This window comes from Triturus cristatus, chromosome 2_2 (assembly GCF_964204655.1).
Source record: "Triturus cristatus chromosome 2_2, aTriCri1.1, whole genome shotgun sequence".
Classification (NCBI taxonomy): domain Eukaryota; kingdom Metazoa; phylum Chordata; class Amphibia; order Caudata; family Salamandridae; genus Triturus; species Triturus cristatus.
Genome location: NC_140582.1, coordinates 1,055,827,137 through 1,055,845,900, shown reverse-complemented (window position 1 = coordinate 1,055,845,900; position 18,764 = coordinate 1,055,827,137). Strand labels below are relative to the sequence as shown.

General features: G+C 44.0%; 1 protein-coding gene across 1 annotated transcript in view; it reads left to right on the top strand.

Moving 5' to 3' along the window:
• The window catches only part of NICOL1 (NELL2 interacting cell ontogeny regulator 1), a 46,754-nt gene that overhangs the window by 10,678 nt on the left and 17,312 nt on the right, over positions 1 to 18,764 (top strand). The window contains exon 3 of the mRNA XM_085642555.1: positions 13,005 to 13,093. Coding sequence (XP_085498681.1) covers positions 13,005 to 13,093 — 89 coding nt within the window. The remainder of the gene's footprint in view (positions 1 to 13,004; positions 13,094 to 18,764) is intronic.

Here is an 18,764-nt window from a genome sequence, read left to right as displayed (position 1 = left end):
CAATGTCGACTTAAAGCAACTTGTCAGTGGTGCTACCCATAGGGCAGGACACACCTTAGACGGCATATTTTCCAATAACCCTCAGTTGGTCTTCCGCGACCTTCTTCCACTAGTATGGTCAGATCACAAGGCAGTGCTATTCGAGCTGACCATCTCTGATCGACACATGAAGAAACCAGTCGATAAACGAGTGGTTAGCAGAGCATGGAATAGAGTAGAAGCCAAGGAACTGAGAGAACTTTTAATCTCTACTTCTATTGATCTATCAACAGATTTAGACGAAGCCACTGCTTCATACACTAACGGGTTGGAACAAGCTGGCCCCCAAGAGATTCCTACGCCCTAAGAGGGCTCAACCATCTGCCCCTTGGTATACCCAAGAATTAACGGAGCAAACATTGGCCTGTAAACACCAGGAAGGAATTTGGAGGAAGGAGTACAACGAGAATGGAAAAAAATGAATATAAAATTAGCCTAGCTACATCAGAGAACTAAACAAGATTACGATACAAAACAATAAACACTGCTAAATTCTCGACAAAAGAATTGTTTAAAACTGTAACTGCACTAGCACATCCAGTTTCGCCACCTATTCTGGCGAGCCAGGAACAATGTGAGAATATATCAAAATTATTTTTCAACAAAGTTGAGGCTATTTTTTCAACCTTTGCTGGATCGACAGTTAATAGAGTTCCAGCAGACATAGCAGCTCCAAAGTCAGGAACCAATGCTTCACCACAATTTGATAATTTCGCCCCAGTTACAGTTACTAACACCTGGGATTTACTTATGACTACGAAATCAGGCTCTCCATATGATCCATGTCCAACGTCAATATTACAACTTCCACCCGAGCCTTTCACTACAACTCTGACTTCAATTATAAATGCTATGTTCTGAGCAGGGTACTTCCCTAAAGTATGGAAAAGCATCCACTCTGCCGCTTCTCAAAAAATCTAGTCTTTACCCTAAAGACCCTAATAACTTCAGGCCCATTTCTAGACTCCCACTTCCAGCAAAAACCACTGAGAAAATTATGAACTCTGAACTCAGTTTGTTCCTAGAAGAGGCTCAGGTGCTGGATCCCACCCAATATGGCTTCCGGGGGGGTGGTCACAGTACAGAGACAGCTCTTCTCAAATCCACGGAGGAAGTTAGAGTCATACTTGACCAGGGAGGAAAAGCGGCCATAATAATGTTTCAACCTCTCTGGGCTTTGATACGGTTCATCATGCTTTGCTGATGGACCAGCTGCATGAGATTGGGGTCCAAGGTACTGCCTGGAAACTACTTAAATTTTGAATTTTGACCCTTTGTCCTGAATTTCTACCCTTACCATCCTGAATTGCACACCTCCAGTTGGTCACCCTAATTGATGAATGGTTTGCAAAGTTAGAGTTCCGGATTGCCCTTTAGCCATCTTTATATTGCAGCATAAAATACCAAAATACCAAAATAAAACCACACACTTTAACTCACCACAAATAATCGATTTATCATGCCAGGTGTTTAGGTATGCTGAAGTTTATTCGTTATTTCCTTTCCTTTCATTTTTAAAGTGAATGAGCATTGTATGCATGCTTCTTGTATATTTGGTACAAATGAGCTGGTATGATTAAAGGTTCTGGATTTAATGTAGGACATCAAGTCCAAGTGAATAAGTTCACATGACGTATCGGTCACTGTCCATGTTTGAGTTCGAATAGGTCTGGTCCTCTTTGGCGCCTCAGACACTTGATGCATTACTGGATCTGCCTCGTTACTGTGGCTTCATTTCACAACTCAAACGCAGAAAAAACACAAGACAAACTTGTGGGTGCTAGGTCACTTTTAGATGCCAGCCTTCCTGTCCAATTACGCAGGGTTGCCGGCTAGTCTTTCCCCCCCTGAAGGTATTTAAATCCAGGCTGGCGCGCGTCCTGATGTCCTCCTGAGCTTGAGCCGGGAGTAGACCACCGATTTAGCTTTTAAACCGTTTTAAAATCTGTTTTAAAAACGGTAAAACTTGCTTACTTTGCACTTTGCGCTATTGCACTGCTTAGGATCACTAGGCTCCCGGGGTCCGCATTTGACACGTGCGGCCGTAATATTGGGAGTACACAGGATTGCGGGCTAGTCTTTCCCCCCTGAAGATATTTAAATCCAGGCTGGCGCGAACACGCAGTGGACGCGCGCACCCAAGGCAAGCCTGTCTGCGCACGGCCCTAGCCACCATGCCCATTTTGTTACAGATAATCTTAATCTGATATGGTACTCTAGTAACACTCTGCATAGCTTGAATTTGACCACTGCAAAGTCTAACTGCGTATGCATTCTACCGGATTCTGGGCCCCCTCACAAACATCTGATGTGCCCCAGGTGCAGTATAAAACTGCTGTACATATCCCAACCGGTCAAAGCCTTCCAAGACCAAGGAAGGGATAGGAAAGGTCAGAAGGACAACAGCTATTGGAAATGTGCCCTTCTCAACGCAGGATCGCTAATAAAAACACAGCTTAGACTGTGCATCTCTCATTGAGGAAGAGGAAGTTAAAATTGCTTTTACACTGAATCATGAACGGACAAGGATTCCAGTCCCGATTTGGTTAAAGCCACACCACCGGAGTATCTCTGTTTTACTTTAAACAGGCGGCATGGGAGAGGAGGGGGCTTGGCGGTCATATATCATAAATCCATAAATACTTCTTTTAACAGGAGGGGAGATAAGCGGAGACCCAAGGTGGTGCTTCAGATAATTAGACTTAAGGCGCATGAAACCGGCAGGAGGCGGGGGGAGGGTGTTGGGGATGTTGGGGGTGGGGAGTTCGGGGAGGGGGTTAGTTAAAGTTCACTTACATCACACCAAATCCTTGTTTAAAGTGGCAAATTGCTCTGGAAGAGCATATAATGTTCTTATCCTGACTTCACGAATGGAAGGTTCCTGTTATCAGTTATCATGTGAGAGAAATGTATTGTATATGAACATGATCTGTACCTGCCAAAGAACAAAATTAATAAAGAAATAAAAATAAAATACTACTTTTAACCCATCTGTCAACCCTGAATGCGAAGCATTGGACTTCTGCTTCTTTCTTTCTCATCAACATACTTTTAGTGGCACTCTCATTTATAAACCTCCTGACCCGAGAAGTAGGTTTGTAGCACAAGCTGGCAATGTGCTGGAAACTGAGCTAAGTGCTAAATCCGACACAATATTAGGTGATTTTAACTTTCATTTGGAGGCCTTTATGGATCCAGATACATCAGAACTGCTTGACTTAATGAACAATGTCGACTTAAAGCAACTTGTCAGTGGTGCTACCCATAGGGCAGGACACACCTTAGACGGCATATTTTCCAATAACCCTCAGTTGGTCTTCCGCGACCTTCTTCCACTAGTATGGTCAGATCACAAGGCAGTGCTATTCGAGCTGACCATCTCTGATCGACACATGAAGAAACCAGTTGATAAACGAGTGGTTAGCAGAGCATGGAATAGAGTAGAAGCCAAGGAACTGAGAGAACTTTTAATCTCTACTTCTATTGATCTATCAACAGATTTAGACGAAGCCACTGCTTCATACACTAACGGGTTGGAACAAGCTGGCCCCCAAGAGATTCCTACGCCCTAAGAGGGCTCAACCATCTGCCCCTTGGTATACCCAAGAATTAACGGAGCAAACATTGGCCTGTAAACACCAGGAAGGAATTTGGAGGAAGGAGTACAACGAGAATGGAAAAAAATGAATATAAAATTAGCCTAGCTACATCAGAGAACTAAACAAGATTACGATACAAAAAAATAAACACTGCTAAATTCTCGACAAAAGAATTGTTTAAAACTGTAACTGCACTAGCACATCCAGCTTCGCCACCTATTCTGGCGAGCCAGGAACAATGTGAGAATATATCAAAATTATTTTTCAACAAAGTTGAGGCTATTTTTTCAACCTTTGCTGGATTGACAGTTAATAGAGTTCCAGCAGACATAGCAGCTCCAAAGTCAGGAACCAATGCTTCACCACAATTTGATAATTTTGCCCCAGTTACAGTTACAAACACCTGGGATTTACTTATGACTACGAAATCAGGTTCTCCATATGACCCATGTCCAACGTCAATATTACAACTTGCACCCGAGCCTTTCACTACAACTCTGACTTCAATTATAAATGCTATGTTCAGAGCAGGGTACTTCCCTAAAGTATGGAAAAAGCATCCATTCTGCCGCTTATCAAAAAATCTAGTCTTGACCCTAAAGACCCTAATAACTTCAGGCCCATTTCTAGACTCCCACTTCCAGCAAAAACCACTGAGAAAATTATGAACTCTCAACTCAGTTTGTTCCTAGAAGAGGCTCAGGTGCTGGATCCCACCCAATATGGCTTCCGGGGGGGGGGTGGTCACAGTACGGAGACAGCTCTTCTCAAATCCAAGGAGGAAGTTGGAGTCATACTTGACCAGGGAGGAAAAGCGGCCATAATAATGTTTCAACCTCTCAGTGGGCTTTGATACAGTCCATCATGCTTTGCTGATGGACCAGCTGCATGAGATTGGGGTCCAAGGTACTGCCTGGAAACTACTTAAATCTTTTCTATCCAATAGACTTCAGATTGTTTCCCTTGGCAATTTTTGTAGGTTCAATTCACCTCATGGGTGGCAAGGCCGAGAGTTTCATTTCACTGCAGCAGCAGCCGAAAAACTCATGAATAACTATTGGACACTAACACCTAAAAATTATATGTTCTACTGGTAGGTCAATACAGACAGAATAGTGGGTGGGTTATCGGTCATCCCGCATCCATCTGCCACAGTTCAAACAATACAGACGCAGTTTGATGATGAAGCTGAAACCCTAATTGTTTGTTCCCTTGACTGTTACATTCATTCTGGCATACAGACAGCCTAATTTAGCACTCTCAAGAGCCATCACCAAGCGTGACCTTGTTCTTGTAGGTAACCTCAACCTCTAGTTAGAGACACCCTTGGGCTCTTTTATTGAATCGTCTTAAAAACCAGAAATTGTTGGACCATCAGCCAACACTCATAGTGGGTCAGGTGTTATCCTATGTTAACCTTAAATTACTTCATGTCTGTTAATAATTCCATTTAATGGGTTTGGACCGACCACTATGAGGTTCCTTTTAATCCCAGGATGGGCTCCTGGAAGGGAACATTGGTCGGGCAATCCGGGGAATTAAGGGGAGTATGGAGTTCTGGGCTGCTCTGAAACTGTCGGTGGCAGGGAGGGTGGCCTTACTTAAAATGATAGTATTGCCAAGATTGTTATATTTTTTTAGGACACTCCCATTTTGGATACTCGGGGCAATGTTTAAGCAGCTGAAAGTGATGGTGGGAGACTTCCTGTGGGGAGCTGGTAGGAGGCGGGTTGCACTAGACACAATGATGCGACCTAGGGAGGCAGGTGGCTGGGCAGTGCCGGACTTCAAGAGGTATTATCTAGCAGCTCAGCTTCAATGGCTCACACAGGCGGTGGCGGCGACGTTTAGAGGGCCCAACCCGGACCGGAACTGCTGGGTACCGAGACATGTGCTTTCTTTTATACTGATGGGGCAACGCCTGCGGAGAGGTACCATCACGAATGAAGAGAGGACAATGCAACGCTGCTGGACCCGGAGTAACAAAAAGCACGGAGTGGAGCGCCCTTACGCACCTGAAATTCCGAAAGGGGCGTGCACGGCGCTACCCCATGGTGGAGATTGGTCTGCATTGGGGATGTGGGAAGAGCAGGGATTATTTATGCTGGGCGACCTCTATGATGATGGTGTATTGATGTCGTTCTCGAGCTTACGGGATCGGTTTGATTTACCGCGGGGACATTACCTGTTGCATGCGGCGCTGGTAGCGGCGATTCAACGCAGGTGGAAGATGGGGCTATCAGAGCCCACGACATCGTTAATTTGTCAATATGTCGCTATGGCGGCTGGTACTTTCAAGGCTGTCACGTGCCTTAATAGGAGAATGGAGCAGGAAGGAAGGCAGCCGCTGGATCGTCTAAAGGGGAAGTGGGAAGGAGATTTAGGAAGGGACATTCCGGACACTACTTGGCCCAGGCTGGTAGAAAGAGTGTGGAGGAGCACGAGAAATGCTAGGTTCCAGCTCATACAGTTTTATGTGCTGCACAGGGCATACATGACCCCGAAGCATATTAAACAGATCTTTGGGGGGGAACAGGCTGGCTGCCCTAGATGTGGAACGGATGAGGTGGATTTCCAGCATATGCTGTGGTCCTGCCCGAACCTAACTGCATATTAGGACAACGTGATTGTGGCGTTGGAACTGGCAACAGAGCGAACACTTAATAAAGATGGCGGTGAGCTTGTTGCATTGGTTCCCGCGCACGAAGCGCAACAAGTTGACCAGCAAATTCATAGAACTGGGATTGATACTAGCCAAACGAGAAATAACCAGCCACTGGAAGGATAGTCAGGGTCCTAGAGTGCAGAGGTGGAAACACGAATTCCTTAAGTGGGCAGCGAGTGGAAGTGTGATTAAGCTACGACTGGCGCATAGGCAACAGAAAGAGACGATGTTGGAAGGGGGCGCGAGCCTGGGAGGCGCTAGTCGAGGCAATGCACGGGTCTGGCGAAGACCAAGAGGATGAGCTGTCCCACCACTAGATCACGGGTAATAGAAAGCACAGGGGAAAACGCAGGGACTGCAAATACAGCTGAAGGAGAGACCACGGGGTAGCAAGAGGGGAGAGGCCGAGCAACAGCGAAGGCGCAAAGTGGGCGTACACCTAAAGATCAAGATACATTGAGATTGACGACTGCTGGGGGAGCACACTGGTGGAGAGGGTACAGTTGGGGGAGGGAATGGATAGTAGTTTTGGGGTTGGGAAATTTAGGGGACGGGGATATGAGGGGGTGCTGAAGGGCTGGAGCTTGCGGAAGGTCGGTAACGAAAGGAAGGGAATAATGTAAGTCTTATGATTGCACAATATGACACCTATGTGCGGGGGAAGGAGAGAGCAAATTGTATCTGTGTATGGAAGGCAACTAATGTGATGAAGAAGATGTAGAGATGTGAATGGCGAATAATAAAAACTGTTATTAAAAAAATGAGGTTCCTTTTAATGTCAAAGTACCAAATCATCCACAGGCTCCAAGATTTCTATCAACTTCCCAAGTGCGTAACTGGGAACAAAAGGAAACGGGAACGTGTGACCTCAGCATTAACAGACTTCATGGCAAATTCTGATCACCTCCACAGACTAATTCCAGTGATCTCTAAAAATACTTCAATGATGTTATGACCGCAGCACTTGCCACTACCACATCAACTGAAGCTGCTCGTCAGACTTTCCCAAGGATCTCTTACCAGCTCAGTTTTTGAAGACACATCTCTTGACCAGCAGAGAGCTTGTCTGTCTCTTCAACATCTCAGCCAAGCATGGCATTTTCTCAGATCTCTGGAAAACCATGGTGCGTAAGCCACTGTTACATAAAACGTCCCTTAATCTAGACAAGCTGCTGGAAAAATTGACCTTGACGCAGTTGAAGAAAATTGCAGAGCACCATGTCCTGCTCAATGGTCCCCAAGCTAAGTTCTGCTGTAGACATAGCACCAACCTGATGGTTCTAAAGCTTCATGACAACCTTCGGTAGCTTATTGGAAATGGCAGTGTTCTTGGACTGCTGATTTGATCAGAATTGCTGTCTGGTTTGGATACCCTTGATTATAACATCCTATCTAATACTTTGGTGGAGTTTGGATTCTCGACTCAGTTTTTGACTGAAACTTGTCTTGAAACACCTAGTCTCTAGCTCCTTCTACATTTCTCTACTATTCCAGTAAGTAAAGGGGTTGCTTTTAAATGTATACAGATGACACAATGCTTAGTTTGGTCTGCAGCACCCATGTCAAAATTGCCCAACAAGGCACAGGCACCTTGTCTGAAGTTCTATCTATCGCCCGGTGGTGGATGGTCACTTCCCTCTTGAGGCTAAACCCAGCAACTACAGAGATCTTGCTTACATCTTCAGAGTGGAAAAAGTCCATGTGCTCAGATATCAAGGGCCCACGACCTATGCCCTCCTAGGGCGGAGAGTATTCTACAGGTTTTGCTGCACCAAAAACCTGACCTTCAATACCCAAGATACAAGAGTTACCTGCACCTCTTTCACCCAACTGCACATTCCTAAAAATATCTTCCCAGTATTTCCAACTTCTACATTATGGTGACAAATGCCATAATCCAATCAAAACTCAATTATGCTAGTTCCATTCATCTGGCTTCTCCAGAAAACCTCCTTTATCCTCTACAGCTTCTTCTAGACGTAGCTGCTTGTATTGTCACTAGCACTGCAAGAAGAGCATATAATCCTGTGCGGAGATGTCTTCATAGATTGTCCATCAGTTCAGAGTTGTTTTAAAAGTTTTTACTAGAGTTGTTTTAAAACTATTTACTAAAGTCGACAAAGCCATATGAGAAATCTCTAGCCTTTCTTGGCTTCCAGATTCACTCCCTTCTGCTCTACCCAATCTCTACGTTCTGCCAGCCTCATTTTACCGATAGTTCCTAGAGTAAGAATGACCCCTTTCAAGGAACATTCCTTTTCCATAGCGAGGCAAAACATTGGTACCTTTTGCCTTTTAACCTCCGCGCCAAGCCAAATGTGATTTCCTTCAGGTGGTTCACGAACCTGGCTTTTTATTATTAAAAATGTGTGACCCTCACTCTCTCTCTTCTACCAAGTTTAATCCATATGTGTTTCGCCAGTGGCAAGAAGGTGAAGGTTCATGTGCTGTATAAATAAATATAACTTAACATAATACAAAAAGCTTTGGGGCTAAGCTAGCCAGAGCAAAACGCGTGTGGGCTGATCTTACAATCCTAAATTTGGCTGATGTCATAAACACAGGTTAAACATTGAATAGATACTACACATGTTAATATGTTGGACATACATTTGAAAATAATTTGACAATATATTTGCTATAAATGATGATTATGTTTGCGCCTGATAGGAAGTAAGACTATGGGGCAGGTATATAGATCTATTCCTGTTTCAGTAAGTATTGTGCATGACAGCCTTGGTGTGCCCATAGGGAATAAAGGAGCAACTGACTGGTTTACTATAGAAACGCTACGGGAAGCAATCCTTTCACTAATGCCTAATGTACTGTCTCCAGAATGTTCCAAGCAGTGATTGTTCAATATTGTAGTCTAAACCTACAATGCTTGACCAAAACGTCTACTTTCCTAATTTCTGGAAAAATATTGTACCACTCTACTGCAAGCATGCGCAACACCAATAGATCTGTCATTTATTTTAATGAAGTGTCTCGTTATCGATTGGCGGTATTGTTTGTGTAGTTGTAAGAATTGTACAGTGTGTGAATCAAAACATGTGTCAGGGTAGACGAATGGATGGATGAGTAATGAGGGCATGGATGTGCAACTTAAGTGCATATATAAATGGGTGGGTGCATGAAGAGATAAATGGGTCAGTGAATGCATGACAGATGGCTATATGAACAGATGAATATATTAATGGATAAATGGGTAAGTGCATGGATGGATGAATGAGCAAGTCAATGTATGAGTGAATGGATGCCTACAATCATGTTGGTGGCTGGAGGCTGTTCTCCACCCCTGCTTCTGCTGCTTACTCACCCATGCGCTCACTCGTTCATTTATACTTGAACTCAGTCACTCATCCATTCATATATCCACACACGCATTCACCCACTCACATAAACTCCGAAATTGAGTTATTCACCCTTTTGTAAACTTCCATGCAAGCAAGGATAAACTCGCCCATCACTTACCATGCACTTTCACTAGTAAAAAGCATGACCTAGAGGCTTTGACAGTGTGTGACTTTGTTCATGCGGTTTTATGACAAAATCTCCGGCTGTGCCAGTCCCAAAAGGGAACCATAAAGAAACAAGCCTTTACTGCTGAAAAAGTACTGCTCATGTAAACATGCCCTCCAGTGCAATACTAATCTGCTCCTGCTCACTGGTGTTTGATCAGTCTGAATTCAAACCAAATTCTCCAGTGCAATTGCACTAGTCTGCAGATACTCACTGGTCACTCTCCATGTGGAATATAATTCAGTCTTTCTAGAAAAGGAACTAGTCGATGCTTGATCACTGACAACACGTTTCTTTTGCTGTTTTCTTTTACTCACGCTAACGGGAGTAAATACACCAGTAGGGCAATAGAAAGAGCTCATTAGCACTGTCATTAGCCTATGTTTAAAATATGCGACTCTGGCACGGCCAAAAAAGCAGCAGACCCCGAAATAGAGCATTTATCTCCGAAACGTGTTGCAAAATACTCCAAGGAGAAGTATGATCTGCCAGTGCATGCTCAGTGAATATTTTAAGCATTAGGCATGGGCAGCCCTTGACTGGTCACTGCTGCCACGAATCCGTGTCAATGAAAGCTCCCAATTGGTGGACGTATCCAACATGAGACATGTTTTTCTCTGATGTCCTATTGTAAGCACTATTTCCCTTTCTTCTGCACTGCTAAAGACTAACATAAGTGGACCAATGGAGCATATGCAAAAGAAAATCACATGCACAGACGTGCGGAGCTAAACATCAGCCTGTGCTCCGAATATGCAACACAGGCAACTCTGCCAAGCCGAAAATAGCAGCAGACCTCCCAACCAGAGCATAAAAAACAGAAAAACATATTTCTCTATGTTCTGGAAAGAAACCGTAATTTCACATGCATGCTCATAGAAGACCTTAAGCACTGGACCTGAACATCACTTGAGGCATTTGGAGCTGATTCACAAAGGCATGTAAGAGTACTACTTCATGTACTCGTAAGTGTTTTTGTGGATCGGCCTTTTAGGTTCCCCAGCCCCAGGAAATAGAGCACGGGATCAATGTGCCCAAAAGTGCCATTTTGATCATTGAACGTTGACAAGGGGGTAGGGGAAGGAACTATTTGCTATTTTCCTTAGCCCCATCTGCCTCTGCTGCTGTTAAGAAAGTAAACATATGGTTCTTTTCTTTTTCTAAAACTTGAATTTACCAAAAGGGACATCAGCACCCCCCCCCCCACAGGGTGGCAAGCCATTGCATAGAAGAGAGAACTGAACCTGAACTTCCCCTTTAAGACAACTCCATGCACTCCCCGAAGAGTCTGCGTCAAATTAACGTCATACTGAATGATACACAAAGTTAAACTGTTGACAATATGACACAGGCAACCCCCACATCCTTATGGAGGCATACTAAAAGCAACACATACCTTAAAGGGTTAGAGTTACAGAAATTCTAGAATGAATGACCAAGTAAACTTTTACTTTCTGTCTGTGCAGAGAGGCTCTGGAATGAAATCATCTTCTAACTGCGAATCTCTTCCTCTCTTTTTCAATCATATTTTTGTCACAAACGAATTGACTCCATGTGCCTGCCCCCACCAGCCTTCCACTGCGTTCCAATACATGTCTCCTTGATTCCCCGTCCCTTATCTCCCTTCCTAAAAGTATTGTTTTTTCCATATGTGTACTATTTGAGCTATGCAACTGTCTCCTATACACTCTGGGATAATAATAATCTGTATCTGATAGGATTCATAGCAGAGTAACTATGATCATGTCTTTCAGAAACATTCCGGTGTCTTTGGGAACATATTAGAGGCACTTAACGATTTTCGGTATGTTCTTAGAATCAAAGAAGGGGTTTGCAATAGTTAAACATATGCTGAAACGTGTAATATTGAGTATCAGAAGAGAACTGACTGAAGTGCTGGTGCAGATGTGCAAAGTGGCATTAAGCCTGTTGAATCATCTATTTGGTTATTCCCAGTCGTCATAGCTCACAAGAGAAGTCAAGCAATGCCTGGGCACTGATGTAAGAAGTGGCGAACAAACCATTTGGATGGGTAGAGTAAATAATAACCACCAAATGCTGCGCACAGTATTTGAGATGTTTAACAGGAGTGGCCTGAGATCAGTCCATCCTAGAGTATGGCGATTTATTTACATTTTCAAAATGCATAAATTCTGTCGATATTAAAACACTAATCATCATTGGAATTGTACTTAACATATAGCATTAAGACCACATGGGTTAGTAGGAATGAAGCAACTATATATTGGAACGCCATGGGAAACAAACCACTTTGTTTCTGTTATTTAACATCGCAATATCTTTTCAAACTCAAGATACCAGCTTGGGCGTGCGTTCTTTGCCTTGGGCTTCATTAGTACACATCTTAAAATGTAACCTTGGCTGTTCTGGTGGTCAGATGACCAGTGGAACCTATACACAAAAAAGTCCTTCATGTTTTGTTGTAGATTGCCACATTATCTCTGGCCACTTCACCCAAGAGACTATGGAGTCAATAAGCATGTGCCCCAAATATTCTCCCCTTCAATTTGCTCAATGTACAGTGGCGAGCAGTGTGGGGGAGTGTCTGCTGCTACTGTTCTCTTTCCATGGGTGGTCTGTGGATTTGAACATACAAATGCAAAAAAAAAACATAATATGTGCATCTAGTAATGTAGAGGGTCACAGAAATGTGAATGCACGGGGAAGCATTTAAAACTAACCCCGAAAACGCAAAAGTGTTCTTATCATATGATGAAGATACCGGTACCCATAGAGTGGTTAGTGATGGAGCTAGACATAGCAAAACCAAAGGCTGTTTACAAAGGGTGATCTAAAACCACGTTGTAATGTTGAGCAATGCAATGGCTGTTAATGGCACGTCGGTAACCACTTACACCGATCTTCTACAGATGTTGAGTATATTACCCTAATGTATGTTTGTACACAGGATGCAAATATGGACTTCTATTCGCTAACGTACACTATTATTAGTGGGCATAGTGCATAAGGCACAGCCTTAACCTGCTTCATGCTTTGCTTCTTGTATTTACTAGCCACATGACAGTCATTAGAATTAGACCTATCTCCTCGTGAACTTGTATGCGGAGTTTTAATTTCCCTGTCTAAAGTGCTAGTTATAGCTGTAAGGCAGATATGAGTCGTGTATAAGATTGAATTTTTCTATCTTCTCCCTTTAGGTCGCCCCTGTGTTGACTGCCATGCGTTTGAGTTCATGCAGAGGGCTTTGCAGGATTTGAAAAAGACGGCATATAACCTTGATGCACGAGTAAGTAGCGCGTTGTGTCAATTATAGGCTTCCATACTGGATTAAGAAATTACATAAACTAGTACATAGATACCACTTTTTCTTTCAATGACCTTGTGAATTAGAAATCCCAGACCACATGATTGAAATTTGTCTGTAGAGTCAAACTTTGGGCTACTTTCTATCTATTGTCCTAGTCCATGCCCCAGTCTACATCAGTGTTGGCAATGCTTAGTCTCCAGGACATTATAGAGAACACCATCTATACTCCATACAAAGCTATCTTAACAGACATTCAGCCACATCACCACCTCTTTAAGACAGCGCAATACACTCCCCAAAGAGCCTGCATCAAATTCAAGTCCTACTGTGTGATCTACAAAGCTACCATTAAATTGTTGACATTATGTCAAAGGGAGCCCCACATCTCTGTGGAGAACATACAGCACGCAACATATACCTTAGAGGGCTGGAGTTACAGAAATTCTAGAATTAATGACCACGTAAACATTTACTTTCTGTCTATGCAGAGAGGCTCCGGAATTAAATCATCTTATTACTGAGAACCTCTTCTTCTCTCTTTCACATCATATTTGTGTCATAAACGGATTGACTCTATGTGCCTGCCCACACCAGCCTTCCACTAATTTCTAATGGTGATATGTCTCATTGATGCCCCCAGTTCCTTATTACTTAACCTAGAAGTGTTATGTATCATTCACGTGTGTACCATTGAATCTTTGCAACTGTTTCCCGTGCACTCTGGGACAATTATAATTGGAATCTGATATGTTTAATAGCTGGGTAACTGCTGACCATGACTTTCAGAAACATGCAGGTTCGTTTGAGAATATTTTAGAGCAACTCAAAGGATTTGGGCATGTTATTTCAGGGGTTTGCAATAGTTACACATATGCTGAGTGTGAAAGGCATCCTTTTTGTCCTGATCACCCCCAATTGTAGATTGAGCCTTTGAGGCACTGTGTGCAAGACCTGCTGTAATCACTCTACTGAGGGAAATTCCACCAGCTGCTTACCATTGGTTCTCTCCTGCGTTGGTCTTCTTTGGTGGCTCCTTATTGGTTGGAGCTCCCGATACCTCACTTATGTTTTTCCTTCAGGAGCACCGGCCAACCACAGTTTCATTATGCTGTGGGACTACTTTTTTTTATTTCCTGCTGCTTGTTCTTTATTGTGGTTGTTTCTTAGTAACCATCCTCATCTATAATTTCATTATAACTCGCATGGTTTATTTATTTTATTAATTCCAAGCTGCAGACCATTGTTTATTGAATTTTATTAGTTCCGATCGACATTTTTTGTACACACAGGAAAGCCATGCCAAGACTCGAACCCAGTTCCCGAGTCCCAAAGTCGGCAGCTCTGTACTTAAACCACGCGTCGGCAGCTCTGTACTTAAACACTGCGTGAGGACCAAAGTGCTGCGCATTGCATGCACAGTGTGGGGCTCCCTTTTGTATATCAGTGCTTGTTGTTTTTTACATCTAAAGCAAATATAGTTCGAACACAGTTCTGCTGCTTGTATGAACTGTAAATAGCAGGTCTTACTATTAATGTTAGTCACACTTGTACAGGAGTGGTTAAAGGGCACATGATACACTTACAGAAGAAGGCAACTGAAGGGTTCCACTAATTTTATGTGGCATGATATGATAGGTACTCGGACGAGCAAGAAGTACCGCTTCACTAAGTGGCTCTCTAATGGGGCATGCTGCTTTTGCTGAGTAAGGTTATTGCAGGGCGGGGAAGACTTCTTCAACACTCGAGCAGGAGCAGCGGATACGGGGTTGTTGGACGTTGGGTTGTTGGTCGTTGGGTTGTTGAACAACATATTAACCATATCCTGCATAATTTGTAAGGGCTCAAGCATGGTGCGTTCTTGCCAAAACACCGACACTAACCACATTGATCGGAAGAAGTGGTCGCAGTGGCTTCTGTGGGAAGTAGTTTTGTGTTGGTGGCTTAAGCGTGAGTCGTACGTGTCCCCCGCTGCAGGAATCATGTCTTTTGGTTCTCAATAGAAAGCCATGAGGAGGGAACTGGTGTGTGTTTTATGATGCCCTGCTTATGGGTGGGCACAGGGTTTACAACGTAATCGCCTGGTTCCCAGGAGACAAACTCTCTCTTTTGAGAAACCAAGCATGTCCGCCTGCCCCTTTTTCCTCTCCTTTTGTTAAATTTCTTTATTTGTATTTTGTGGGGTAAACAAAGGATACAACACATGCACATATAATCTGTGTTCGTAGCCTGAACTACAATGGTAAATTAACAGCTGATCAGAAGACGGAGAATAAATATTTACAACTGTGCCATGCTGAGAAGTGATGAGGTGGTGATATCGTGGGTGCAGTTTAGAGAGACTGCGTGCGAGGTGGCCGGGCAGAACTGTGCCTGGTGATGGTCTCAAAGTAGCGCAATTCGGGGTAGAGTGCAATGCCATAGTCCAGTCTGCTGGTATTGAGGGCTTGTGTGACTGTTTTCCTGGTGTTTTCTGGTAGCCACTTGAAGATTTTTTCACAGCATCATCAGCAGGTGGGTGGAGGTAACTGTTGTGATTTATGCTGTCATGTCCAATTTTTCATCCAGGATGATTCCAGGCTTCTGGTGTTGGTCGTAAGGGGTGGGAGGGGTCTGAGGTTCATTGGCCACCACTTGTAGTCCCACGTAGAGGTTTTGCTTCAGATGATCCCCACTTTGGTTTTGTCAGTGTTGAGCTTGAGGCAGTTGGACCTCATCTACGAGGCTACTGCAGTCATGCTGGTGTTGAAGTTGGTGTTGGTCACGGGAGTCTTGTCCGAAAAGACAAAACCTTAGCTTTTATCTATTTTTCACAGATCAATAATGTAAGAAACTGGGGTATTGGTTGGAGGGGTAGAAACCCCGCTTTGGCAACAACTGCAATTGTTGTCCGAGTAAACCACAAAGGTCACTAAACTAACCACAAAAGCAGTAAGGCTTAACTTGGGAGCAATGTGTATGCAGCACAGAAACGGTAATAAAGTCGAAACACAGCACAAGAAAAATTTCAAATGAATTCAGAAAAATAGAGTACATTTTAAAAAATAAAATGAGACTCAAATAATAAAAATCCCAAAAGTAGAACCGGAGATGTGCAGTTTTAAAGTTTCAGGTAAGTATGGTGCCTAAAAGCAGAAAGTGTCACGTGTGGTCATCTGGTCGTGCTAGACCGTGGGAAAATCACAAGTTCAGGCAAACTGGAGCATGGGCCAGATACTGGGACCAGGTTACCTTCTGAAAGTCCAACGTGAAGAGTCCAGTTTGTGGTGAAGGTGGCTGCGTGAAGCAGGGAGATCATCGCAGATGGTTGTAGCTGTAACGCGAAGAGCAGCAGAAGACCACTTAGAGCAGGGAGGAGCAATGAACGCATTCAGTTGGGTCCTAGCTGTAGCATGAAGAGCAGGCCTGGCATCACAGACTGTTGTTGTTGTAGTGCGAAGATCCAGTCGGGCAGTGCAGATGGTCGATGCTAGAGCATTGCGTTGCAGTCACCGCGGGCTGTCCTTGTTGTAGTGTGAAGTGTACATCTTATGTTGCCTGTCGCCATTGGTGCTCGCTCTAACATGAAAAGTTGGCTTCACCAGAGCTTCGCACTGGCGGTCGACACAGGTGGCAAAGTCTTGGCAAAAACGGGCCTGTTCACAGTCAGGAAGAGCCAAAACTAGAGGATTTCTTTTTTTCTTGCAGAGGAGTGCACTCAGATGCCAGCCAAGAGTCCAGGACCTGGGGACACTCCTTTTGGGGCTCGGGTACCCATTCTAGCAGAGGTGAGCAGGGCTCAGGCAGGTCCACTTTCAGCTGAGCTGTTGTAGGAAGGCTTCTGGACCTTGTTGCGTCAGTCAACTAAACCTTGGTGTCACTCAGGAGCCTGGGATGAAGGGAGCAGGTCCAGTCTACCTTTACAAGCAGCAGGACAGTCTTCTGATGAGCAAGGCAAGCCTCAAGCAGCACAGCAGTCCTCTGTGGAATAAGGCAGTCCTTCCTCTGTAATTTCCACAGGTCCAGTGTGTACTGATGCGGTGGTTCAGGCGGTCCAATATTTATACCTGGTGCCAGTCTTTTAAGTGGGGATGATATCCTAGCTACCCCCACATCTGGTTCTGCAAAGTTCTTCCCTTCCCCTGCCAAGACTTCAAGTGGTCTTGGTTGTCAAAAGACTAGTGTTAGCTCCAACCCACTCTGCCTGCCAACACCCAGTCCCGCTTAGTCTCACTGTCTGGAAGAAATACACAAAGACCAACTGACAAGCTATTCAGTCATGTGACTCAGGACACAGTCTAAAGGAACCAAATGGTTAGAACAAGAAAATGCCAAGTTTCTAAAAGTGGCATTTTCAGAATTGTGACTTAAATTCTGTCCTTACCATTACAGAGGATTTTAAGTTATAGTTTATTTGAGTCCAAACTTGAGATTCCTATCTGTTCCCAATCAAAAGTTATGACATATGAAATGTAATAAGGTAACCCAATGTTATCCAATGGGAGTGATAGGCCTTGCAGTAGTGAGAAACAAATGTTGGTGTTTTTTACTACCAAGACACCCAGCCCTATAGGCAGTTTAGGTCCTATCTTACGGGGGACTTAAATGTTTTAAAGATTAAGGTTAGGCCTGGCAAAAGTTATTTTTTCGCCAGATCAAACTGGCGGTTCAAAACTGCACTCCAGGCTGCAGTGGCAGGCTGGAGACCTGTTTTGAAGGACTATTTGAGTGGGAGGCACATTGAGTGCTGCTGCCCACTAATAGAATTCAGTTTACAGGCCCTGGGTACATGTATTACCATATGTGAGGGACCTATAAGTAAATTAAATATGCCAATAAGATGTAAACCAATTATACTATGTTCTAAGGAGAAAGTACAAGCACTTTAGCTCTGGTTAGCAGTGGTAAAGTGCACAGGGTGCTAATGCCAACAAAAATGAATGCAGAAAACAGGAGGGGTGAAGGCAAAAGGTTTAGGGGACGTTGACACCAAGGATGACCGGTCTAACAAATAAGCTAAACATTGCAGATTTCAGAGCAGTACCTACCAGAAACCAGACTATCGGAGATCATGGAGGTGGATAGACAAAAGGAGGACCACCTCGCCTAGCAGTTCAGCCTGGACTGTTCCCATGGGAGCAGGGTCAAGACTGATTTACATATGGCTGGTTTCAAAATGAGGTGGCATGGTGGGTGAAAAAAGATGGACTGGGATACGGCCTGAGATTAATTCAAGCATTCTATCCATCATCTTGTCGTCGTTGCATTTGCCACCCTAAGTGCAACAGCTATGCACAGACGTGGGTCCCCTACTCACTGTGCCACTGGAATCAAGCTATACCTGGCCAATGAGCCCTAATAAGGGCTAAACTGGTCCTAGGTTACTTGTGTTCAGGGAAGACCTTGCCTGGCAGTTTGGGCTGACTGTTCCCATGAGAGCAGGGTCAAAACTAAATTGCATATGGCTGGGTCCAAACTGAGATGGCACGTTGGGGGAAAAACAATGCGGCTCGAGCAATTGTCAGTGGCTGAGATAAATTCAAGCATTTCATCCATCACCTTGTTGTTGTTGCAGTGCATTTAGGAAGGACAATTAATACCAGATATTTGTATGAGCAGTACTAGTGGCCCACACAAACCATCATGTAGTGAAAACATACATTTGTTACAACAT